Source organism: Mizuhopecten yessoensis, unplaced genomic scaffold (assembly GCF_002113885.1).
Source record: "Mizuhopecten yessoensis strain PY_sf001 unplaced genomic scaffold, ASM211388v2 scaffold433, whole genome shotgun sequence".
NCBI lineage: Eukaryota > Metazoa > Mollusca > Bivalvia > Pectinida > Pectinidae > Mizuhopecten > Mizuhopecten yessoensis.
Window position 1 is genome coordinate 10168 of NW_018403544.1, and position 27905 is coordinate 38072.

The 27905-nt window shown below is 38.1% G+C and overlaps 1 protein-coding gene across 1 annotated transcript; it reads right to left on the reverse strand.

The window, feature by feature from the left end:
• On the reverse strand, positions 1-27802 carry LOC110449251 (guanylyl cyclase GC-E-like). The gene is made up of 3 exons (XM_021496003.1): positions 27074-27802; positions 15860-18455; positions 1-894 (listed from the first exon to the last, which is right to left on the reverse strand). The coding sequence occupies exons 1-3, from the start codon at positions 27385-27387 to the stop codon at positions 331-333; spliced, it is 3474 nt and encodes a 1157-aa protein (XP_021351678.1). The 5' UTR covers positions 27388-27802; the 3' UTR covers positions 1-330.
• Positions 27803-27905: the final 103 nt, after the last annotated feature.

Here is a 27905-nt window from a genome sequence, read left to right on the forward strand (position 1 = left end):
TTGTCAAGGCAAAGTAAAACCTTGGAACCCGTGATACAAATGTACCAAACAGTGTAACAAACAGAGAAACTGTCTTCCTTTAGTTATCTTACAGCTTTTAATGGGGTGTGCTTTTGAAAATTATGACAAAATTATGATTTCAAAATATCGTACTGTTGGTTTTTCTCTACTCATTTTTCGTATTATCACAAAACCAGTATTTTGTGTGTGTTTTGTGACATTATCAACTATAATAACAGCAATATCACAAAAAATGAATAAATATAATGTAAGCAACAATGAGTTGTATTCTAACAACAAACGTAAACGCAAGAGTAGCAGGAGAAGTCTTCAATTTTCGGGGTAAATATTATTCAAAAAGAATTTCCGTTTCCTTTTTCTTTTCACCGGTACAAATTGCTTGGACACCGGTACTCCAAAGTTTGACGTGTCCATTGGTTTGATCTCCGATTGGAGGGAAGTTATACTTTCTAGTGTGTCCGAACCATTGTTTAAGTCATGTGACCGGTGTTTCTGTAAACTGGAATGTCTTTTGTGATAGTTGTGATGATGTTTACTCCTTGCGCGTGATCGTAATTTATCTCTGAACGCCTCCGGATGTTTGATTGAGTCAGATATCATTTGAACGACCACCATGTCCCTACAATGCTTTTCAAGCTCATCCTGACTTTGATGCACAGTGTTCTTGTCATTCAGTATTCCATTTTGTGCTACTGCGTTAGATCCTGACTCTTGTTCTATCATATTAACCGAAGGATCACAGGTTTTGTTAGGCTCATAACTTTCCGTCAATGCCTGGGAGTGCGGTTCTCCTCCAACGCCAGAATCCTCAGAGGTAGCGTATTTTACTCGTTCCTGTATTCTTGTAATTGTATAGGTGACAAAGATCCTTCCCTGCAAGGACAACAAACACGTACAACACGACGGGACATGTCGGTACACAATGAATATATGATACAATGGAAGGTAAATCACAACATGCCAACTACAATCAACTTAATGGAAATCAAGCCGTCATTTAACATATAACTATATATAGATATAGGTAATGTAAAAAGTAATCATAGTCATGGGTTCATGAAACGTTAAAAAAATCTTAAAAAAGTAAAACAGAAAGCTTTCGGAAAATAATGCAAAAAAACAAATTTACAACGTCTAGAAACTCGCATTTCTTCACTACTGCATAACCACGTAGTGTCAACATACGAGGACAGCATATAACATAGTGTCAATACACGAGGCAATATATACCCCCAAGTCAACATACTATGATCATTGTCAACACACTAGGACAACATATACTACAGTGGACACACGGGGACAACATATATGACAGGGTCAATACACGAGGACAACATATATCACAGTGTCAATACACGAGGACAACATATACCACAGTGGCAACGCACGAGCCAATATATACCCCCAAGTCAACATACTATGATCATTGTCAACACACGAGGACAACATATACTACAGTGTACACACGGGCACAACATATATCACAGTGTCAATACACGAGGACAACATATACCACAGTGGACACACGAGAACAACATATACCACAGTGTCAACACACAATGGCAATATATATCTCAACTTCACGACACTAGGACAAGATATTCTACAGCGGTAGCACACACGGACCATTGTCAACACACGAGGACAACCTATGCAACAGTATAAACACACGATGATAAAATAAATCACATATCAAGACACAACATATACCACAGCTTCAGAACACCAGGACAACATATATCTCATCTTTACAACACAAAGACAAGATATCCAACAGCGTCACCAATCAGAGACAAGACATATCACAGCATCAATACAGGTGCACAGCATATATCACAACGTCAACATACCAGGACAACGTGTACCACAACGTCAGCACACGAGGACAATGTATACCACAACGTCAGCACATGATGACAACGTATACCAGAGTCAACACACGAGCAAAACGTATACCAGAACATCAACACACGAGGACAATGTAAACCAGAACGTCAACACACGAGGACAACGTATACCAGAGTCAACACACGAGCACAACGTATACCAGAACATCAACACACGAGGACAATGTATACCAGAACATCAACACACGAGGACAATGTATACCAGAACATCAACACACGAGGACAATGTATACCACAACGTCAGCACATGAGGACAACGTATACCACAACGTCAACACACGAGGACAACGTATACCCCAACGTCAGCACACGAGGACAATGTATACCACAACGTCAACACACGAAGACAACGTATACCACAACATCAACACACGAGGACAATGTATACCACAACGTCAGCACACAAGGACAACGTATACCAGAACATCAACACACGAGGACAACGTATACCAGAACGTCGGCACACGAGGACAACACATATCACAGTGTACACACGGGAACAATATATACCACAGTGTCAACACATAATGGCAATATATATCTCAACTTCACGACACTAGGACAATATATACAACAGCGTCAGCAAGATATTCCACATCATCACCAAACAGGGACAAGATATACCACAGCATCAATACAGGTGCACAACATATACCACAGTGTCAACACACGAGGACAACATATACCACAGTGTACACACGGGGACAACATATACCACAGTGTCAACACAAGAGAGCAACATATACAAAAGTCTACACACGAGGACAACATATACCACAGTGTCAACACACGAGGACAACATTTACCACAGTGTCAACACACGAGGACAACATATACCACAGTGTACACACGGGGACAACATATACCACAGTGTCAACACAAGAGGGCAACATATACCACAGTGTACACACGGTGACAACATATACCACAGTGTCAACACAAGAGGGCAACATATGCCAAAGTCTACACACGAGGACAACATATACCACAGTGTCAACACCCGAGGACAACATTTACCACAGTGTCAACACACGAGCACAAAATATACCACAGTGTACACACGAGGACAACATATACCACAGTGTCAAAACACGAGGACAACATATACCACAGTGTACACACGAGGACATAACATACCATAGTGTCAACACACGAGGACAACATATACCACAGTGTACACACGAGGACAACATATACCACAGTGTCAACACACCAGGACACCATATACCACAGTGTACACACGAGGACATAACATACCATAGTGTCAACACACGAGGACAACATATACCACAGTGTACACACGAGGACAACATATACCACAGTGTCAACACACCAGGACACCATATACCACAGTGTACACACGAGGACATAACATACCATAGTGTCAACACACGAGGACAACATATACCACAGTGTACACACGAGGACAACATATACCACAGTGTCAACACACCAGGACACCATATACCACAGTGTACACACGAGGACATAACATACCATAGTGTCAACACACGAGGACAACATATACCACAGTGTACACACGAGGACAACATAAACCACAGTGTCAACACAAGAGGACAACATAAACCACAGTGTACACACAAGGACAACATATACCACAGTGTCAACACACGAGGACAACATAAACCACAGTGTACACACGAGGACAACATATACAACAGTGTCAACACACGAGCACAACATATGCCACAGTGTACACACAGGGACAACATATACCACAGTGTCAACACACGAGGACAACATATACTACAGTGTACACACGAGAACAACATATACCACAGTGTCAACACACGAGGACAACATATACCACAGTGTACACACAGGGACAACATATACCACAGTGTCAACACACGAGGACAACATATACCACAGTGTACACTCATGGACAACATATACCACAGTGTCAACACACGAGGACAACATAAACCACAGTGTAAACTCATGGACAACATATACCACGGTGTCAACCAACGAGGACAACATATACCACAGTGTCAACACAAGAGGGAAACATATACCACAGTGTCAACACATAATGGCAATATATATCTCAATTTCACGACACTAGGACAAGATATACTACAGCGTTAGCACACACGGACCATTGTCAACACACGAGGACAACCTATGCAACAGTATAAACGCACGATGATAAAATGAATAACATATAAAGACACAACATATACCACAGCTCCAGCACACCACGACAGCATATATCTCAACTTTACAACACAAGGACATGATATTGCACAGCGTCACCAAACAGAGACAAGACATACAGCATCAATACAGGAGCACAACATATAACACAGTGTCAACACACGAGGACAGCGTATACTACAACGTCAACACACGAGGACAACGTATGCCACAACGTTAACACACGAGGACAACGTATACCACAACATCAACACACGAGCAAAACGTATACCCCAACGTCACCACACAAGGACAACATATACCAGAACGTCAACACACGAGGACAACGTATACCCCAACGTCAACACCCGAGGAAAGCATATACCACAATGTCAACACCCTAGGACAACATATACCACAACGCCAACACCCGAGGACAGCATACACCACGACGTCAACACCCGAGGACATCATATACCACAACGTCAACTCCCGAGGACAGCATATACCATAACGGCAACACCCGAGGACAACATCTACCACAACGTCAACACCCGTGGACAACATATACCACAACGTCAACACCCCAGCACATGATGACAACGTATACCAGAGTCAACACACGAGCAAAACGCATCAACACACGAGGACAATGTATACCAGAACATCAACACACGAGGACAATGTATACCAGAACATCAACACACGAGCAAAACGTAGACCCCAACGTCACCACACAAGGACAACATATACCAGAACGTCAACACACGAGGATAACGTATACCCCAACGTCACCACACAAGGACAACATATACCAGAACGTCAACACACGAGGACAACGTATGCCACAACGTTAACACACAAGGACAACGTATACCACAAAGTCAACACCCGAGGACAACGTATACCACAACGCCAACACCCGAGGACAGTATAAACCACAACGTCAACACCCGAGGACCACATATACCACAACGTCAACACACGAGGACACCGTATACCCAAACGTCAACACCCGAGGACCACATATACCACAACGTCAACCCCCGAGGACAGTATATACCATAACGGCAACACCCGAGGACAACATCTACCACAACGTCAACACCCGAGGACCACATATACCACAACGTCAACCCCCGAGGACAACATATACCACGACGTCAACACCCGAGGACAGAATATACCATAACGTCAACACCCGAGGACCACATATACCACAACGTCAACACCCCAGCACATGATGACAACGTATACGTTGTCATCATGTGCTGGGGTGTTGACGTTGTGGTATACGTTGTCCTTGTGTGTTAACGTTGTGGCATACGTTGTCCTCCTGTGTTGACGTTGTAGTATACGCTGTCCTCGTGTGTTGAAAATGATCATAGTATGTTGACTTGGGGGTATTTGTCCTCGTGTGTACACGAGGACAACATATACCACAACGACAACACCCGAGGACAGCATATACCACAATGTCAACACCCGTGGACAACATATCCCACAACGTCAACACCCGAGGACAGCATATACCACAACGTCACCACACGAGGACAACGTATACCACAACGTCAGTACATGAGGAACAATAGAAAACGAGGTTACAATAAAACATCCCTATCCTACTATGCAAAATAAACATACATCAAGAACCAGTTGAAAATTCGCCCAAATCTCATATCCATATTGCATTCGAATTTGGACAATTTGGAATGAATAGATTTCATAATTAACAAGCGGATACAATTTTGTGAGTTGTACCGGGTAGCGAGTACTATTATATTGTTAATTCCAATTATTAGGCATGCTGATTAATGGAAGAGAATTGTGACATGAAACAGTTTGATGCATCTATTACTATTTTCAATGTTTTTTCTAGGAAGATATGCTTAACCTTAACAACTACCTTAAAAAATTGACACTAAACATTGACACAGCTTTTTCACCAACATATTACACTCAATAACATAAACTTCAATCATAAAAAATACATGCAGGGATGTTTCCTATGAGGATTTGCTTTTTGTCATGTACGATATCTGGAAATGGATGAGAATGTGTCACAGTTTTCATTTTCGAGGACGTTGTTGCAATACAACGAAACTGACATTTGGGTCTACTTCAGACGTTTTATCAAACTATTTTTATGTATTGGCAAATATGCTACCCAACTATATACAAGGTATCTCGAAAACAGAGTTGGTCTACCCAGTGTTCATGTTTACAGTGGCTAGTGCATTCTGGACAACTGAATGTTCCTGAAAGTAAACATGAACAACAAATCGATGTTGATTGTGTATATGTATCAAAGGGAATAGTTAAGCTCGTTAATTATTTAGTATTGGCAGTATCACATTGAATGTCAATGTCCAATAAAGCGACAAGATTCATATTCACGTAATCGATACTCGAAATAATACGGAAAAATTGAACGTTCGTAAGAACTGTAAATGTGTTGATGCATGTGCCTGTGTATGGCCTATATCAATTGTGCTTCCATTTCGCTCACATGTTGGCAGCTGTGAACCGGATTGGTCGAGTGGTTAACACTCCGGCCTTCCAAGCAGGCGGCCGGGGTTCGATCCCCGTAGTCGCCGTACGCATGGAATATTAGAGAAAGTGTTTTTCTCCTGCCCACACAACTCCAACAACCCAGGTGGAGTATAAAATGGTCTGGGGTGTGTGTTGCGGTATCTGTGCTGTAGCATTCAAGTGAGGTGGCACTATAAATGATACCGTTGGAAGCACGGTCCCACTACAAACAGAACACAATACATCTCTAGCACACACACAGGCATACACACATAGGGAGATATTAGCCAGGTGGCATATGACTAGTAGTTAGCGCCTGATAAGGCAGCTCCTGCGAATTCCTCAATATTGTATTGATTAATATATATGCTAATTGTATTGACTGTATAAAATTGTATATCTATGTACTGTAAAGCGCTTTAGAGTGGCTTATGTTAGCTAGATAGGCCGCTATATCAAATGTTGTATATTATTATTATTTTATTATTATTATGAAGCTCTGACACATTTTATACCAAAGTTGGGATCAAAAACATGCTTGATATGAGATGCGGTTATCCCTTTATCGCTTGCAATGGAATAACTGCTTTTGTTGTTTACTATAAATGGATCAATCTTCCAGTCATGATGAGACACCACGCCTAGGGAAGGTAAAGGACCCAAAAATTATACCTGGCATCTCCGGAGGTAAGAAAGGGTCCCAGACAAGAGGAAGGAAAATTTGTCAGAAGGTAGCAACTCTACCTAATAACAGCCCAATCCCAGCAGCTGCCGGGCCAGAGGACCAGGCTAGTCACATTAATGCTGCTGCACATGTGGAGGACCTCGTTAACCAGGTGACCCAGAAAGTGGTACAGCAAATGGAGGGGTTCTGGCGACGCCAGTCCCCATCACGCCAGTGCTGGAGACAGATGAGATGTTGGAGCCAAAGTCGGCCGAAGAGAAGGACAGGGGCTGCATCAGGAGCCAAAGGCTCAAAAGGTCGCAAGCGACCTAGACGGTCTAGGGCACCAAGACGACAAGATGTCTCCTCGTCGGATACATGTGAGAGTAATAATGACTCAAGTGACTATGACTGTTCAGACGATTCATCCTCATCTGAGGATAGGGATTTTTGCTTGGCTCACATATGACCAACGTGTAAGGAAAGATAGGGAGTCTTCAAATATCCCTTAGGGTCAGTTGCATGTTGAGTACTGGGTAATGGCTAATTATTCATTCAACACATTTAGGGCAAACGACAACCAGCCCTTCCGTAAGTACCAACCCGCAAGTGGGTTTCACGCCAAAAGCAAAACAGGCAAACCCCATAGCGGAAATAAGGTTCCTGTGGAATACTGCTACCCATTTCATAAACAGGGACAATGTTCCCGGGGAGCTGGCTGCTCATTCAACCATTCATGTTTCGTCTGCAAGGGAACCCATTCCCACACCAAATGTAAAGCCCCATTCACAAAAACAAACATTACAGGTCTTACCCAGGCCAGTAATAGAAAGTAGTTGTGGCATAGTAACCCCAGTCAGAGTTTCCTTTTTGCACAAATTTCTGCAGACATATTATCAATCTTTGGCACAATATTTAATACAGGAGTTTTCTGAAGGATTTCGAATTAATTACAATGGCCCCCGCCAGTTCCGAGCTTGTCGTAATCTGGTGTCTGCGTATCAAAATGAAGATATTGTCTTGCAAAAAAATTAAAAATGAACTTCAGCTCGGGCGTATAGTTGGACCGTTTCTGGACCCAACTATGCCACATCTACAATGTTCCCCAATAGGACCGGTTCCAACAAAAAGATGATGAGTTTAGGTTAATACGTCATTTGTCTTATCCAGAGGGGGTATCTATCAATGACTTTATCCCTGACAATATGTGTTCGGTGTCCTTTAGTACAGTGGAAGATGCGATCAATATTATTAAAAATTTAGGTAAAGGTTGTCTCATGGCCAAAACCGATATTGCATCAGCATTCTGCATAGTACCAGTCCACCCATTAGACAATGAGTTGTTAGGGACTAAATGGCAGGGAAGTAATTATTTTGATAGATGTTTACCAATGGGATGCTCCATATCATGTTCCATATTCGAGGTGTTCAGTACAGCCCTTCAATGGATCGCGCGTAACAAGTTTGCCGTATGTCATATGGTTCATTTTTTAGATGATTTTCTTATTCTTGGGCCCAAAAACAATTCACTTTGTTCCGTGGGACTTCAACAATTTCTCAATCTATGCAATGTGTTGGGTATCCCCGTTAAAGAAGAAAAGACAGAAGGGCCTAGTGAGGTTCTCACTTTTTGGGGCATAGAGTTTGGACTCTATTAACATGGAAGCCCGGTTACCTATGAATAAGATAGACAGAATCAAACAATTGTTGGAAACCAACAAAAAACGTAAACACATTACTCTAAAAGAACTTCAATTCATCATTGGGTTACTGAATTTTGCTTGTTCGGTCATACTTCCTGGTACGTCTTTCTTAAGACGAATGATAGATCTGACAAAGGGGGTTACTAAACCACATTATCATATTCGTTTGAACAAAGAAGCAAGGCTAGATCTTAATGCATGGAGCACTTTCATAGAATCTTTTAATGGAAAATTCATCTTTTTGGATGACAGATGGTTAGATTCTGAGAAACTGTAATTGTTTACAGATGCATAAGGCTCCCTTGGTTATGGTGTTCTAAGTGGTTTTGTGGAACATGGGACTGCTGTAACATAGCTCAACATAATATTACAGTTAAAGAGCTATTTCCTATTGTTGTTGCCATGGACATATGAGGCCACAAATCAATCCTTTTCTACTCCGACAACGAGGCAGTTGTTGCCATCATAAAAAAAACTCCTCCAAAGATCCACATGTCATGAGATTAGTTAGGAGTCTAGTGTTAGCCTGTTTGAATCACAATATTTTGTTTCACGCCTCACATATTCCTGGTAAACAGAATGTGTTACCTGACCTACTTTCGCGCTTGCAGGTTCACAAGTTCAGGGCCTTGGGTCCAGGCATGGATCCTCACCGGACAGGAATACCACAGCATCTTCTTCATCTTTAAAGGACATGGCAGCAGGTAATTTGTCTGCAGCCATATCGGAGAACTCACAGGTATCCTATGCCACATCAGTCTCGTCCTATTGTAAATATTACACAGAATACAACGGTACCCGTGATGTCTGCTGGCCTGCATTTGTATCTGATATTGTGCTTTATATTGCATGGCTATATAGACAGAAAAAACCTGCAAACACCATAAACACAGACCCGTACACGGTCGCTGTTCCACTTTCAGCGTACCGTTTGCGTAGCATTTCCGTACCGTTTGCGTAGCACTTGCGTATCACTTGCGTAGCATTTCCGTAGTACTTCCGTACCATTACCGTAGCATTTGCGTAGCGTTTCCGTAGCACTTCCGTATCGTTTCCGTAGCACTTGCGTCTACATCATTCCATTTAAAAGCGTTTGTGAAACGTTCGGTCGAAAATTTTACGGAATAGATATTTGTCGAAACGAATTGTAAAAAAAAATCATAATCGTAACCGTATTACGTGAAAATTGTTCCAACTATCATAATAGTCTGAAGGGAAAAAAAACCCTACAAAAATGACGGTTTCCATATACATGGACGTAACAGCCCTCCTCCCATGGGCCTACTGTGTGCACAGCTGGCCATGTGGTAATGACCTGTCCCTTGTTTAAGGTATAAACAACTTAAGTGTCCGTTATAAAGGTTGTTAGGGCAACATGACCACCCGCTGACAGATACATTTCTTTCAATATGATATCTATATACCTGAGAATCTAGGCAGTGATAATGCATTGACCATTCACCTGTGGCCACATTGGATTCTGATGTGCTGTACCTGATCAAGGTCACAATCTGTGATTTCAAGGCCATTAAGTCCATGTCAATTAATCCAGTTCATTGTCTATCCATCACGTACAGCTGTATACAGGTAAATCAGTTCAAGGTAAAAACCTACAGGTAAGATACTTTGGCTGTCCCTCGATCAGGAAATGACAGCCCCAGGCACAATTTCATTTCACAACAGTGCCTTAACCAAGGTTAACTAATAATTAACTTAGAATTCCTAATTTAATAAAAAAAAATATCCCTTATTAGGATATTTAACTTCTCACGTAGATGATTTGTTTTAAAACTAATCTATTTAAAAAAAAAAAATCTATCATGAGTTCTGTTATCAGCGAGCAAGGTTGAATACTAACCCTAATACGTAACAAACTTTTCATATCAGATTATTGAAAATGATGATATTTGTCAGTAATTATTAAAAAAAATCATTATGAAGATAACTTTATTGTCATCATGTGACTGAGTTCCTGAGAAAATAGAGTGTGATTCCTTGTTGTCTATAGCAGAGACGTATATATTACAATACGTCTCTGTCTATAGTAAGTTTGTTAACGGAGTGCCCTCTCTGTGTGTGGTAATTATAAAGGTGTCAAAAATCAGTCAAGCGGTTCCGGGCTAGTGTACCTATGAACTTACATGGTTCAATGAAAAAGATAATTGACCTTTTACAGCTGACCAATTAGTACCACTTAGCGCCTTTAGCAAGTTACACAGTGGACAGTATATATCAGAGGCTGGGATTAACCTGGCCTAGGGTATATTTGGAAATATTATATTAACGACAACAAGATTTATTAATTAANGATCATTTTGATCTACAAAACTACCTGCTTAAACCCATACACAAAGAATATCTGAAAGAAATCAAAAAGAATATCTGCTCAGAACTTAAAATTAGAAAAAGGCGATATCAAAACATTGAATCGTCGAGTGTGTATGATGTTGAGGACCATGTCATTCTGATTTGCGAGCAATTGAAAACTTTTTATATTAAAAAGCCAAGCATATCTAAATTGAAAGGATTATTGAGTGTGAAAAATACAAAAGAAATTAGGGAAATATATAAAATTTGCAAATTCGAGAGGAACCTAATTATCATAAATAGGTATAATTTCACTTGTAATTGTGTTGTGAGTGTGTGTAATGTTGTGTAATGTTATTTTGTATTTTGCACATTTAATATCACAAATTTTGTTACTTTGTAACTGGTGAGTCGAACGACTCAAAGTAATTAAGAACTTGAACTTGAACCAGGCGATGAGGCTACGTACATGTATGACAAAATATGAAATATTGTAGCACTTACACTTACATGTATTGAGCACAGACAAACAAAATGTTATGTAGTTTTGCCACTCATCTATTGTGGTGTTGTCTATAAAAAGTCTGACAACGGTCAGAGACGTATACTTTAAAGCAAACATTTTCACTTGATTTTGTGTGCGGTACCATTCCCCATCACCAGTTTCACGAAAAAATACTTAGTTATGGAGACTCGTTAACTTGAAATTTCAGGAAAATGTCATCATCTTCCCTCAACCAGAGACGTATAAATACAATGTAAATGTATTATACGTCTCTGCCTCAACGACATAACGTTTTCATGTGGAACTAGAGACAAGAGATTGTGAGCATCCTCACATAGATACGCATGTATAACCTCCCCCCCCCCCCCCCCAAGTGAAAAATGTTATAAATGAGTGATAAATGTAGCTATTTAATAAACCCCTCCCCTGCCCACACCCTTTTACTTTGCTCTACTCTACCGTGACTAATTGCCCCTGGACCCTGATCAGGAAGCTATCGCCCTAAGCCCACACTCTCCTTGATCCACGCCTGTTTAGGTACAAACGGAGAAATACATATTGTGGATATATTGAAGTTTGACTTGGTCTCAGTCCCTATGTTATCTGACATCAGACCCCTATTGCTATACCCTCTGTAGTACACATCCCTCACGGTGTGCCAGACAGTCATAGTTCCTCCTGTACCAGGATTCAGACAGGTAAGATTTACCTGTAGAAAAGTCAGCATAGATACCTACATTTTTATGATCGATAAAGAAAACCTGTATTCTTATTAATACTAGAGGTACATATAATGAATGTAAAAATTACATATATTTAGTACATATTATTTTTCTTATTCATAATAGTTTCCTACATGCACGAGCTTGCCTTTCAAACTGAAAAAAAATAAATATAATAACTCCCGTAACAAGATACACGTACAATGTATACTTAAACAAGAATCAACTACATTTTCATAATAAAATAAAAGATGTATAACAAAAAAACTTGTTTATCTGTGAATGAAATTTAATTAATAGACATGGTATAACATGTATACATTTCAAATCTCCGATGCATGTATTTGCATGTACTGATAATTAAGCACATTATTGGTCTCCAAATCCTACGCAAAATCTAAAAGTGTATGGAAGTAGTAAATTAAAGACGATTAAAAAATAGAAATAGAGATACTGGATCCTTAACACAGGAGTCTGACATTATGTCATTTTTTTTTAATTATTATTAGGCTTATTAATTATTACGTTTCTCGTTAAAAAAAACCGTAACAAGTTTACTTACTGTCAATACTAATTAGTCTTTTATTCGGTAAGAAGGTGGAAATACTTCTGACCATAACTGATTATTATCTGTGTGTCGCGTTGATCTGTTAGCGTACGACAGGTCTTTGTGATGGATATATTACATGTACCAATATTTGATCGACCTTTATCTTTATAAATCAGGAGACATTTCTGCTTTTTTCACGCTCATCCATTATGCAAACGAAATGGCAAAATTTAAATCATTCTTATGTGCCTCGATCCTCGTAGCCTACAGTGTACTGACGTTTCTTCCTATGTGGGTATGTTCGTTTCGTTTTAGATATTTTATGTGCTTCCGCTTTTTATGTAAACCCGTTCTTGTCACAACAAACGAATCACCGTTTGTAAGCGTCATCCGTAGCACTTCCGTACCGTTTGCGTGACACTTCCGTACCGTTTGCGTAGCACTTGCGTACCATTTCCGTACCATTTGCGTAGCACTTCCGTACCGTTTGCGTCCAAGGTGGAACAGCGAACGTTTACGGGTCTGTATGTTGCGGGTTTATCTTACATGCATAAGATCCGCAGTTTGCAAGATCCTACCCAGAATTTTGTTGTCAAAAAGGCATTGAAGGGTGTACGTAATCTGTCGGGTACCCCTGACGTTCGTCTTCCTATAACGCCACACATACTCCAGCAATTCGTACAACCATTGCGTCATATTACATCTTGTCGGTTTGATCGTATTCTGTTACATGCTATGTTCTGTCTTTTTTTCCCGCCTTTTTGCGAATTGGGGAATTGACGATGAAATCAGGACAAATTTCCAATAAAAAACATTTTGCAAAGAGAAAACATGTCTATTGTTAATCCCAAACGTTGCGGAAGCCATATTGTACTGACTTTAAGACATTTTAAACATCATTCTTCACAACGGCCAGTTAGTTTGCACATCAGTAAGCAAAACTGTAAAGCAATTTGCCCGGTCAGATCTTTGGCACGTTTCCTGGCTTTGAGAGGTGATTTATCCGGCCCGCTGTTTTCCTTTGGTAGCGGACAACCAGTTTCACAAGTGTGCTACACAAGTCAACTAAATCAAGCATTGTTTTTCATATGTCTGGAGACAGATTCTTATAAATCGCACAGTTTTCGAATTGGTGCTGCGACCACTGTTTTTCAGTGCAACGTTCCCGAGTCGCATACACGTCTGATGGGCCGATTGGATTCGGATGCAGTCAACAGATATATCCGTGTTCCAGATTTTGACGGAATTCAAATAAATTAGTGAAAAATATACCTGCTTTTTATGCGACCGATTAAGCACTCAATCTTGAAACAATTTTCTAAATTGTAACGTTATATAATTACCCAGTACTCAAGCTTGCACACGATATGACTGTCTGAGGCAGCATATCAGTCTAATTGTAGTGTATACAAATACTGTAGTCTGCATCGTCATGAAAGGAATATTTGTACTTCACTTAGATACTAGGTTTTACTTGTTTGTAGGTTTGATATGACTGTCTGAGGCGGCATATCAATCTATTTATGTTTTATTGTCATGGAAGAAATTGTGCATTGACCACCAATGTTTTATTTTTGCATTCGCATTAGATATGACTGTCTGAGGCAGCATATCAACCTCTTTATATGTTGCCATAGCAAGAAACATGTAATGACCACCTATTTTTATTGATGTGTTGTTGAGATACATGATATATTACTGTCTGGGAGAATACTATGAGATGCCTGTCTGAGCTGGCATATTAAACTGTAAGAGATCATTTGGTCATGGGATCCTGGATTGACCACTGACTGAATATGTTTTCACTGGATCTTAGTATACAAAACCAGTATGACAATTAATATGACTGTCTGAGGCGGCATATCAACGAACTTTGTATACAATAAGATTATTGGTCATTTGTTTGCATGGCCGTCAATGTATTATTCAATGTATTTGTCAGCAAATCAATGTTTTCTGTATACTGCGTTTCCCTTGGTACATGTTGTGTGCAGGATTTTAAACCAATATGACGTGACTGTCTGAGGCAGCACATCAATCGGTTTATAAGGTTTTTGACTTTCTTTTTAATAATATTAGTTTTTGGCATTTTGCTAAATGCTATTAGACTTTGGCATTTGAATAAATGCTCTATTACAACAATAAATGTCTTGTGTCATTTGTGTCATTTTTGGGTAAAAAACAAGCAGAGTTCTCCGGTGTGCTTTAATTTCAAGTAGAACACATAAACACGATGTTATAATTGTATTTATGTTCACATAAAGTAATTTATAACTTCTGTTTTCAGATTTAAACCTGTTAACTTATGTGCTTGTATTCAATGTTTTGGTTGGAAGTGGATATGAAATCTAATTATAATTGGGTCATTTCCCTTGATACTTTCAGTAGTGTGTCACGTGACTATGTTGGAATACGAAGTAACGTGACGTCAATCGCCATTTTCTGAACCATTCACCTGATTTTGCTCTGCAAGTTTTCATTGTTTTATATGCCCACCTCCACCCCTTACTTCCTCCAATTTTAATTACAATCCAAAAAATGGTTTTGGCTTTTTGCTATATGCTAGGCCAATTATTTTATATCTTATGAGCTTTTAATTATCAGACTTTCCACAGAAAAAGAGTAAAGGAACAAAGACGTTTATTTACTAAGGTCATTACCATTGAGTATAAAAGACTTATGTCAGGTGAGAAACAATGGGTAGGACAACAATTTGGGTTAGCGATTTATCACAAAAAGTGATGTACACCAATAATTATAACGTCGACAGAGGTCAACGGTAACTTACCTTGACACTAAGTTCACCTGCAGTACTGGCCTCAAACCTTTTGCTACGTTTTATAGCACACCACACGTTCTCGGATACATGTACGTGCAAACACGTGACAGGCGCTGTGCGTGCGAGAGCTTGACTTACATCAATACAGTCTCCAAACACCACATACGATGGTGACGTTGTTCCAGAAAGTCCTGTGATGGCAGGTCCGACGTGGGCACCAAGACGAAAGACGAATTTATTTTCCATTGACTTCGTCAGTCTGCCAATTTCCTCGTGTGACAGTATATCAAAGCATAAGTTTACCATCGAAATGCACATTTCATCAGGTTTAATCTTGGACGACTCCAGTCCATGCACAAGCGCGAGAGAACAACCACTCACTGGCGCAGTATAGACAGAATATTTTCGTGCAAGCAGGTCAATTTCAAAGCACAGTTCGTTGATGAAGGCAATGACGTCGCGAGGATTAAGATTCTCGAAGTTAACTGAGGAATGGGAAATATCGAGGATAACCACTGCTATGGCTGGAAACATCATTGGTCGTACAGATTTGCCTTTTGATATTACTTTAGCAATGAATTCAGGCATCAAACCAGAGAGTGTCGTTTCTAATTTGTTATTAGATACCTTGAGCTCGGCGTTTTTCTCCTCAATTCTCTCCTCTAGATGAGCAATGTACTCTTCCATCGAAGACATCATGCTGTCTACCACCGTCCTTTTCAGAGGATTTGCACGTTTGAGTAATTTTAGAACCTGCTCGAATGAAGGACGGGATATGGCGTGGTCGTTCCAACATATTTCCATGAGCTGCCTTATGTTGACTGGAGTTTCTTCGCTATGTTCTGGGCGAAGGGTGTTTAGAGTTATCGCCCTTATCACTTCCGTTGGTGTCAAAGAGTCTGCATGTTCTGCATACGGTTCTTCCCGAGTGAAAATTTCTTGCAGAATGATAGCAAAGCTATACACGTCTGATTCTTTTGTTGGGTTGAGCTTAAAATCAGACCTCAATATTTCCGGACTGACCCAAAAGTTTTTGAAAGCTATATCATGTGTTCCTAGATCTTTGTCTGATTTTTTACGCATGACCAAAATTGGGGATATATTTGGTGCTTGTGATGACAAAAGCGTCCCGTATTCCCAATCACAAATTTTCACCTGCCACCTCGCGTCGATAAGACAAACATCAGACCGAAGAAAACCGTGTATAATATCGTTGGAATGAAGGAAATGCATACCGTTTGCCACGTCTCCTGCAAGCGTACATTTGAAATCATTAGACAAGTTGAACTTGTCATCGCGAAGAACGTTTGTCATTCGTCCTTTACTGCAGTAGTCTCCAATTAAGTATTTTTTATCGTCTACCTCCGTCAGACCAAACATTCTTACAACGTTGATGTGTGAGATTCTGTTTTTCATCAACAACAGTTGATGTTTGGTCTGCCGAGTCAGCTGATTCAGTTCCGTGACCTCAATCAATCGAATGCCGATTTGACTTCCCCGATACTTTCCTGGCCACTGTATAATCTGCCTGATAAGGATATCATCGTCCTGAATGTCTCGGACGGACGCGTTGGAGATTATAGAAGGTCGATCAGCGATACGCGAGTTCATGGACGACCTGTCTCTTCCGTCAAAGTAGAAAAGGATGTCCTCTATTGGAATAAACCATTCGTCATTATCAATCATTTTCTGGATGTGCAAGCGCTGCTTGATAATAAAAGAACACAGTGCTAATATGCACAGTGACACTATAGGAATTGTGATCGACACGGGTAGGATCCACTGTTGTACCTCCTTATTTTCAGCCGCTATATCGCTCTCTACCATAGCCCACACATTTGCGCCGTGACAGGTCACATGTGTCAAAACGACCGACTTTATGCGCTGAACCATGCTAGTACTCAATGGCGACATACCTTTCCTGTCACACGTGATTCTTTGGTCCTTATCGGTCATTGCCCAATAAAGGTACCGTATTAACTCTTTAGAAGACTGACAGTTTTTCATTTTTGTCTTGTAAATGATGATGTGAGTAAATCCAGCTATCGGATATGCACTCTCAGAGCCGGCATCTGCTAAGCTAAATGTTAGATTAGTATTTCTATCCGAAAAGTAATCCATGGCGCTCTGTACTGTACTGGAGTTAGCGTCGATCAGTCTACCTGCTTTGTTCACAATTGTTGCGGCATTGATGTCTGCCTCATAAATATCAGCTACTGACAAGTAACCGATTGAATTTCTGAAGGACAGAATCAACCCCGACACCCCTCTGTTTTGCTGACCGTAATAATTGATGACGGTCGGATCCCAATGATATGGGACATTATTCACAGAATCGTATCCTTTTGAAAACATCCCGTATTGTTGTTTCCAATTGGGACTGAAAGCACCGAGTGCCTCAGTGAAGAGGGAAGTAGTACCAGACTTGTCTGCCCTTGCTATGACGATGATCTCTTTCTGAGGCATGTTAAGGCCGGGGTTGGTGGCGGTAAATATGGTGTCGTTCCACCAAGTGTAAGTGCCGTTGAAAATGCCAACAATAGTTGATCTCGTGAGCACAAGACGCCCGCCCAAGTCTGGAATATTATAGCCTAGCATCACCGCACTGCAATGTAAATCGGAGACATAATTATTCAGTTTTCTTTGGCCCACAATCGTTTAGTGTGGAGATTAAACTTGAATTGTACAAGTTGATAAAAAAGTGAGAGTTACCGCAACAGGTCAAGGAGCAACATGCTAGAAATGATCAAACGTATTATTACATGAAGTAGTTCAACAAAAGAAAGGAGAGCGATATATTGTCATTTTTGCTGGCCCTGCTAACATTGTATCCAATAAGATTAAACTTATTTGGATAATCAGAATATATTAATAGTAGAATACGATGTGATGTTTCATAAAGTTTACCACGAATACTTAAGGCATGTACACAGATAGCTTGAGGGTCGTATGGGAGTCGTAGTCATACAGAAGCAGCATTTTATTTTCCTTTGATCATCCTGTAACACATGCAGTTTTAATTTCAAGACTAGGAGACTATGAAACTCCGGAACTTTTGCTTCCCCTGAACAGAGATGACTATTGTTACTTTCTGTTACCCTACACATTACACTGTTACTAGTGTAACACATACTCATTACATAATATTTATATTATGTTATAACATAGAATTACACCCATGCATGTCAAAGATCTAGAATAATACACCTCTTGCTACACACTGCGTGTATCGTAGGAGGCAACTAATGTGGGAACCCTCCCTGCAGAATTTTGGATTTGCTTTTATGCCCTTTACTTGGGGAAACAAAAGCGAACAAAATAAATCTACTGCGCCCATTGCAATATTTGGTATTTTTTATATTTCTAATTACTTCTAACCAGCTTTTATTTCTCAGCGCCTTGCTTGGCAAAACCTAGCTTTTGGCTTTAATGTTGAACGTTTGTCCAGATGAGGAAGGCAATGGGTTCCGGCACTAGGCCGGGACATACAAAAGTCTTTAGAATGGTAGTTGTTATTCACTGCTTAACATTCAGCAATTAACGTAATGACAACAACTGGTTTATCTGTTGTCAGTATAATGTGACCGGGCGGAATACTATGTAAGGTGCCATCGGTATTGTATTTAAGTAAGATAGCACTATAACGCCGGCATAAGATCACAAGGAGGTAAGTACACCAACATACCCTGCCTCCGGCACACATATACACACACATGCACGCTCACATAACGCACAATTTGGCAAGTCCTTAAATGACTGTTACTGTTAATATGACATTTAACCCTATAAAATCGAAACCAAACCACGTAGAAGTACCTGTGAGCTACATGTATTAGTATGGGTATTTCCCCTAGTGTCTTCAATTAATACTTGTAATATTGTGCAAATTTACCAAAGCATTGTCGGTCAGTCAATACCTGTGCTATTGTGTATCTTTACATTAATGTTATATTAGCACACGTTATATTGTTTACCTTTCCAATGTCACATTTTAAAGTATAAATCCACACCACAATTGCAAACAAAAGACAGAACTCTTTAAAAAGGAAATGTATGCAGCTGTAAGGAAGCACAGATCATAAAGTAAAATTGATGTTTCAATAGATCCAACCTTCTTCTGAAATTGAATAAAAACTGGACTAATGGGATTCCAGGGCCGTTCCGGAACTGCCACAATATTTCCCTGCGATCTAATGAATGTGATATTTATATACTGTACAAGTGTAGCACAGGTAAAACATACCAGTCGGAAGTACATCCGGCCATACAGAGATAATAATCTCCCGCCATTGATCCATACACTTTGTAATTCACTTTGGATGGAAATTAAAGAAACTGATCATGGATCGCATTTTATTTTAATATTACAATTGATCGATCCTTCCGACTAAGGCTCACAGCACTGAACAACATGAAACTGATGTTTCTGTGACGGAAGTAAACTGTTGTTTTTTGTTTAGTTTTTACTTGAAGTTAATTGGTACATGTACATAATAAGTAGCGAATAATAATGTCGGTTGCATACATAGGGTACACTGTAATATCACGATAACCGACATGCCAGATTATCGAAAGTCATAGCGATTTTGTGTTTACCTGTACAAGAGTTGTTAAAAGAGTTCTTCGCTGGGAAACATTCGAAATAAAATAGGCTAACAATCGATGACGAAATAATGCAAGGATATATGTAACACTAGTATAAAATATACAAATATCAGGGGAGATAACCTATCACAGATATGCTAAATTAGATAGCACATATTAGCACATTTTGCATGTGACATCTGCGGTTTGAGATGAAAATGAAGTTTTAATATTAAAGTGTAAAAGCACACATTTGTTATTTTCACAGTCAACAGACCAATAATGAAGAGCAGCAATATAGCGTAATAATATGTAACAATAAGAAATTAGCGAGAATATGAAAGTGACATCATTATCGAATATTTAACAGTTAATATTCTAATCAGAATGTAGCAAACACTGTGAAAAAAATAATGGGAAATTAGTGAGAATATAAAATGACATCATTATCGAATATTTAACAGTTAATATTCTAATCAGAATGTAGCAAACACTGTGAAAAAAATAATGGGAAATTAGTGAGAATATAAAATGACATCATTATCGAATATTTAACAGTTAATATTCCAATCAGAAAGCAGCAAACACTGTGTAAATAATAATAATAAATTAGTGAGAATATGAAAGTGACATCATTATCGAATATTTAACAGTTAATATTCTAATCAGAAAGCTGCAAACACTGTGAAAATAATAATAAGAAATTAGTGAGAATATAAAAGTGACATCATTATCGAATATTTAACATTTAATATTCTAATCAGAAAGCAGCAAACACTGTGAAAATAATAATAGGAAATTAGTGATAATATGAAAGTGACATCATTATCGAATATTTAATAGTTAATATTCTAATCAGAAAGCAGCAAACACTGTGAAAATAATAATAAGAAATAAGTGAGAATATAAAAAGGACATCATTATCGAATATTTAACAGTTAATATTCTAATCAGAAAGCAGCAAACACTGTGACTATAATAATAAGAAATTATTGAGAATATAAAAGTGACATCATTATCGAATATTTAATAGTTAATATTCTAATCAGAAAGCAGCAAACACTGTGAAAATAATAATAGGAAATTAGTAAGAATATGAAAGTGACATCTTTATCGAATATTTAACAGTTGATATTCTAATCAGAAAGCAGCAAACACTGTGAAAATAATAATAAGAAATTAGTGAGAATATGAAAGTGACATCATTATCGAATATTTAACAGTTAATATTCTAATCAGAAAGCAGCAAACACTGTGAAAATAATAATAGGAAATTAGTGAGAATACGAAAGTTACATCATTATCGAATATTTAACAGTTAATATTCCAATCAGAAGCAGCAAACACTGTGACAATAATAATAAGAAATTAGTGATAATATGAAAGTGACATCATTATCGAATATTTAACAGTTAATATTCTAATCAGAATGCAGCAAACACTGTGAAAATAATAATAAGAAGTAAGTGAGAATATAAAAAGGACATCATTATCGAATATTTAACAGTTAATATTCCAATAAGAAAGCAGCAAACAATGTGAAAATAATAATAGGAAATTAGTGAGAATATGAAAGTGACATCATTATCGAATATTTAACAGTTAAGATTCTAATCAGAAAGCAGCAAACACTGTGAAAAGAATAATAAGAAATTAGTGAGAATATGAAAGTGACATCATTATAGAATATTTAACAGTTAATATTCCAATCAGAAGCAGCAAACACTGTGACAATAATAATAAGAAATTAGTGATAATATGAAAGTGACATCATTATCGAATATTTAACAGTTAATATTCTAATCAGAAAGCATCAAACACTGTGAAAATGATAATAAGAAATTAGCAAGAATATGAAAGTGACATCATTATCGAATATTTAATAGTTAATATTCTAATCAGAAAGCAGCAAACACTGTGTAAATAATAATAAGAAATTAGTGAGAATATGAAAGTGACATCATTTTCGAATATTTAACAGTTAATATTCTAATCAGAAAGTAGCAAACACTGTGAAAATAATAATAAGAAATAACCGAGAATATGAAAGTGACATCATTTTCGAATATTTAACAGTTAATATTCTAATCAGAAAGCAGCAAACATTGTGAAAATGATAATAAGAAATTAGCAAGAATATGAAAGTGACATCATTATCGAATATTTAACAGTTAAGATTCTAATCAGAAAGCAGCAAACACTGTGAAGATAATAATAAGAAATTAGTGAGAATATGAAAGTGACATCATTTTCGAATATTTAACAGTTAATATTCTAATCAGAAAGTAGCAAACACTGTGAAAATAATAATAAGAAATTAGGGAGAATATGAAAGTGACATCATTATCGAATATTTAACAGTTAATATTCCAATCAGAAAGCAGCAAACAATGTGAAAATAATAATAGGAAATTAGTGAGAATATGAAAGTGACATCATTTTCGAATATTTAACAGTTAATATTCCAATAAGAAAGCAGCAAACAATGTGAAAATAATAATAAGAGATAAGTGAGAATATAAAAGTGACATCATTATCGAACATTTAACAGTTAATATTCTAATCAGAAAGCAGCAAACACTGTGAAAATAATAAGAAGAAATTAGTGAGACTTTTATAGTGGAGTCACCATCGAATGGCCGGGTACAACGGCTTTTGGCGTGCCATTGACAATAATACGTCTGTTTAGCAATTTTTATATCTTGTCGTTTCCTGACAAATATCAATCATATCCTAGGATAAGTACATTTTAGCTTTACATACCAAATTAGGAAGCTGAACTAGAGATATTTTGAGATTTAATTTGTGAAGGAAGAATAAAATATGGCAGTCATATTCTTAAAAGTCTTGTTACACATAGCCAAATTATAATCTCAGCAGCGTAATATCTTGATAAAGATTTTCGTACAATACTTGTAACATTCCTTGTATATATAGTTTTGCTAGCAATGTGAAATTTATCTATTATATACTTTTGAATATTTTGTTATCCATTGCGATGTTGCAATTTAACTGACTACATTAAGTGAATTTTGACCTGCCATTTCTACAGGCCGTAAACCTTCCTCAGTAGTAATATATTTGACCAATAACAGATATGTTTCAGGTAACATGGGTGAACAAGTAGATCATTAGGGATGTATTTAGTAACTGCCTTTTAAATATAGAGGTGTCATAAAGATTATCTAGATAGATTCATACTGCTGACCAATAGTGTTCAATTAACCAGGATGTTAATTTGAGCGCAATGGGATTGGTTTGGAGAGTGGTGACATGTAAAACGAAAAGAGCATTTAAGTTTCCGATGGATGAGTTCATTTTCGCTTCCCTTTACAAGTCCCATAAGCTGTGAGATGGTTACCTGATAATGGAAAGTCATATGACAGGTGGCTCAAAACGTTGAATGTCGTAATTATTACTGTTCAACGAAAGTCCGGACTCTTAATCAATTTTTTCAAAGTGGAGAGACCACCTTCATGAATATGTTTACTGGGAGTGATTATTTACAGTGAAAACACTGTGATGGTGCTGTTGATAATAAACTTTAGTTTTCGTGATTGACACAGCCATATTATACATACGGTAAAGCGTGTAAGCGACCCCGATCTAGAAACGTTATGTGGACCATTTGGCTTAAGTCAACTGTGGCAGAATCAGATAACCTATACAGTATCATGTATCTCTTCAGGCAGACGCTTGTGACATAGGAGTAGAAACATGTTATAACGACAATTATATATCATAAAGGATGAGTGTCTAAAAGGCCCTTTTTGGTCCCGGTATATCCTGATTTTAATCTCCTTAATTTGTTTATAGATGTCCTATTGTATTACATGCACAAAGTGGGTTTTTTGGTTACCAAAAGGGGTAGGGTAAATCATAAATATAATTTGTTGTTTTCATTGTGAGCTAAAACAACCGAACTAATAATGTTTCCGTTTTTTAAATATGTGTAAACTAAACAGGCATATGATTCATAAAAGAATGAAAAATGACAGAAATCCAATCGTCACTTAAAGATTGTTTATACAAACGGAAGATTAGGTAATGGAATTTTTTAAGATAATTTTCAAATGAAAAGTATTTTGTGTTCTCAATAATTTCTTTTCTAAATTATATATTGCATTGACATTTGCAACTTTACTCGTTGGAGTACACTTACATTAAATGCATATTCACTACACACTTTCTTTTTGTTTTATGCTGAGTTATTACTTCTGGACACATCGTGAATTAGAAGGTCCGGACCACCCGTTTTATGCTATAGTTATAAGCTGTTGATAATAGATATTGGATATTATATACATCATATAAAACTTACTCAGCACCTGCGACTGAAGTGAGTTCCAGGTCCTGCTTTGTTTCCTTACTTATCAAAGTTACTTTACAAATAAAAAAAAAAAAAATGGAATGTGCCACCTCAACTACAGTAAAATGATTATTTTAAAATGTGAAGTTTGATTTGCTGGTAATGCAGGATGACCTTCATGTTTCGTACGTATACAGATGCATTTTCATTTGGATTTGCCATTGAAGCGACTGGGTTTAAAATATACTTTTTATCATGCACTCACTGCACATTCTGTTTTATCTAGCTTAGTTTGTGACTTAAATAACATTGAAATATTATTTCCCCAAAAATTATAATGTTATAGAAGGATTATGTCAGAGATTTTATAAAAATGGTGGGCTTTATTACACATATCATTGTTATATCTGATGTATTCGCAGCCTTGTTGTTTGTAAATTGATTTCTCACACATCCAAAGCTGTGATGTGTCAGACACAACACCTGCGGCTATTCCGGCAACAAAGGCTAACGAGGCGTTTCTGACTCAGTACTAAGGTGAGACACAATTAAGGCTATATAAACACTGAGAGGCATACCTTTTACAATAGTATGCGCCAATTTGTGTAACTGTCAGGATTACCAGACTTTATTCAGAGAGACCTCGGTCATCACCGACATCAGCAGACACCATTACTTCCAAGCTATCAATTCGAGTTCAGAACTCCCCATCACGAGTGAAATCTAGCATTAGATCTAGAGCACGTAGCAAAGTATGGGTATTTTAATTTAAAAGACGAGGATGATCCTTTAGAGTGAAAACAACATGCTGTTACCCCTTCTTAATTGATTTTAAAAGATCCATGGGGTATTATAGAGACAGCAATTTTTTAAGAATCTAGTCAAAACCTAATTTGAAATTTGTTCGCACATGTTGGAGTTCTTTATTTTTTTTAACATTTTGGAAAACGTTGTTGACCCTCATACGATATCCAATAATCGAAATTGGTTGTGAGAGCTATATTAAATATGGCGATGGTATCATTATATAAATATTACATTCATTAGCAGGTGACAATATTCACTGTCACCTGCTAATGAATGTAATATCTATTTTGTTACACCAAAAGTCAATGTAGCTCAGAAACGGCAGCAAACCTCGATAATGACATCTTGTTTGTTGATAGTCTGCTGTTTACAATCGCTATCGCACCGGCGCCTGATGAAATTGGCTGTTGCCGTCAAACGTTCTTGTGACCATCACGGTGGGGAAACGAAGCGGTGCACGCACATTTTTTGCGCATGTGATATTTTTCACTGTCTCATGGCAATATCACCCGCGCCCCTTAAAACCAATGTATTTTCGGAGGGTGACAGAGATTTTTGTTTAATTTTCTCCCAACCAATCAAATAGCTAGAAATTCACTTGAGGTGTAACAATATTAAATGTCTCATTTGTAAACAGATTATAGTTTGGAAAGAAATGAATTTGTTCTATCTATCATACCATGTAGTCGTTGGTTTAGTTTGGTTTGGTTTGGTTTAGCATCCTATCGACAGCTTAGGCCATTAACGACATGCCCCCGTGTGTGTAATATGTGCCGGAGGCGTTGTGTCTTGTATGAAAGTCGGTCTGAGGCCGATATGACAAGTGCTACCCTACTGAAACATCATTATGACAACGGGTTCACCAGTCGTACTGCTACCAATTAACCAAGTACCAATTTTAAAGGGCTAAACAAACGGCTTGACGAAAGCTCAAATAAAAGGCCGAAAGTAAGGAGTCAGAAATAAAAAAAAAGTTAAAAGGAGTTAAAATATATTAATTATAAATGTTGCACGAGGGCATTATATCGATTTTGGTCGCTTTTGCGTGCCGAAGTAGGGCGCTGAAACGCATGTCCCGATTGCTGTCACAATGGCAATTTAATTTAATTGAGTATAAAAATGTAGATGCTTCTTGGTAGATCAATATCAAACAGAAAAGATAACGGTTATTGCCTGTAGACTTATATCGCTGGATCTGTACCAATACGACTACGGTTTATCTGTATTATACTGTAACAATATTCAATTAACCGTTTCATATTTAGACCAAGAAAATTAAAAAAGAGCAAAAAATAGACATTCAATTTGAAACAACAGTACCAATTTTAAAGGGCGAGGAAATGAATATGTCAGTTAATATATAAAATCAACACTAACAGGAACAAATGACTTAACGACATGCTAGAAAAACAATATAGTAGATATTAGTGAAATAAGTAGTCTTAACGTAAAATACCATGAATTGAAATCACAAGAAGGAAAAGGTAGGGACATTAGAGGTAAAGTGATGTCGTGTGAATTACCCTGCCATAATGGGGAACAAAACAAGGTCGGGATGGCTGGCAATGGTGGAATCGGACAACAAGGAGTCGGAACCAGCATACTCAATGTCCACATTTTCCTGGATAGCTTTCTTCCCGTTTCCACTCCCGATTGCATCATATGACATTTCCAGTGTGACATGTGCACTTCTGTAAAGACGGTACGCAGATCTCCATTCTTTGTAGACCTCGTGAGGGAAGCTAGCTCCCTTTCCTCTGACATACGCGACTGCAGCCACACATCTACACAAACACAGGCACAACACTATATATGGTACTGCTCGTGAACAAAACATATCCGATATTCTTTGTTGATCCACTTTGATATCTTACATCCGTTTAGTCACGTCCTCTTTGATTACCCATTAACGTTTCGTCGTAATTCTGATTAAATCCCAAATAAACCCTTTAGTAAGTTCATGGATCGCATTAACAAAAGCGATGACAAAAACGGCTTCTAATACAACACTTCGCTAGTTCACCATTAACGCGGCGTATCTGTTAAACGCCTTTTTGTCTAAATACTTCACGTAACTTTACCTGCTGTCCGCGATCATTACCGGTCAGACTTTTCTCATTTCCATCAAACTGGTGAAAGAATCACATTTAATATAATTCAACTAATTTTAACATCTGAAAGAACTTAATAGCAGCAGATACTCTGAGGAATTAGGACGGTGTCTCTCAATGAAAACAGTTTACGTGTTGAGATCCGAGTCGCTTAGATCATTATGACAATGTGGCATCAGCGACAGCGAGTAATATACGTGACATTGATTGTCGCTGCTATGGCGATATTTCGTAATGGCGCAGA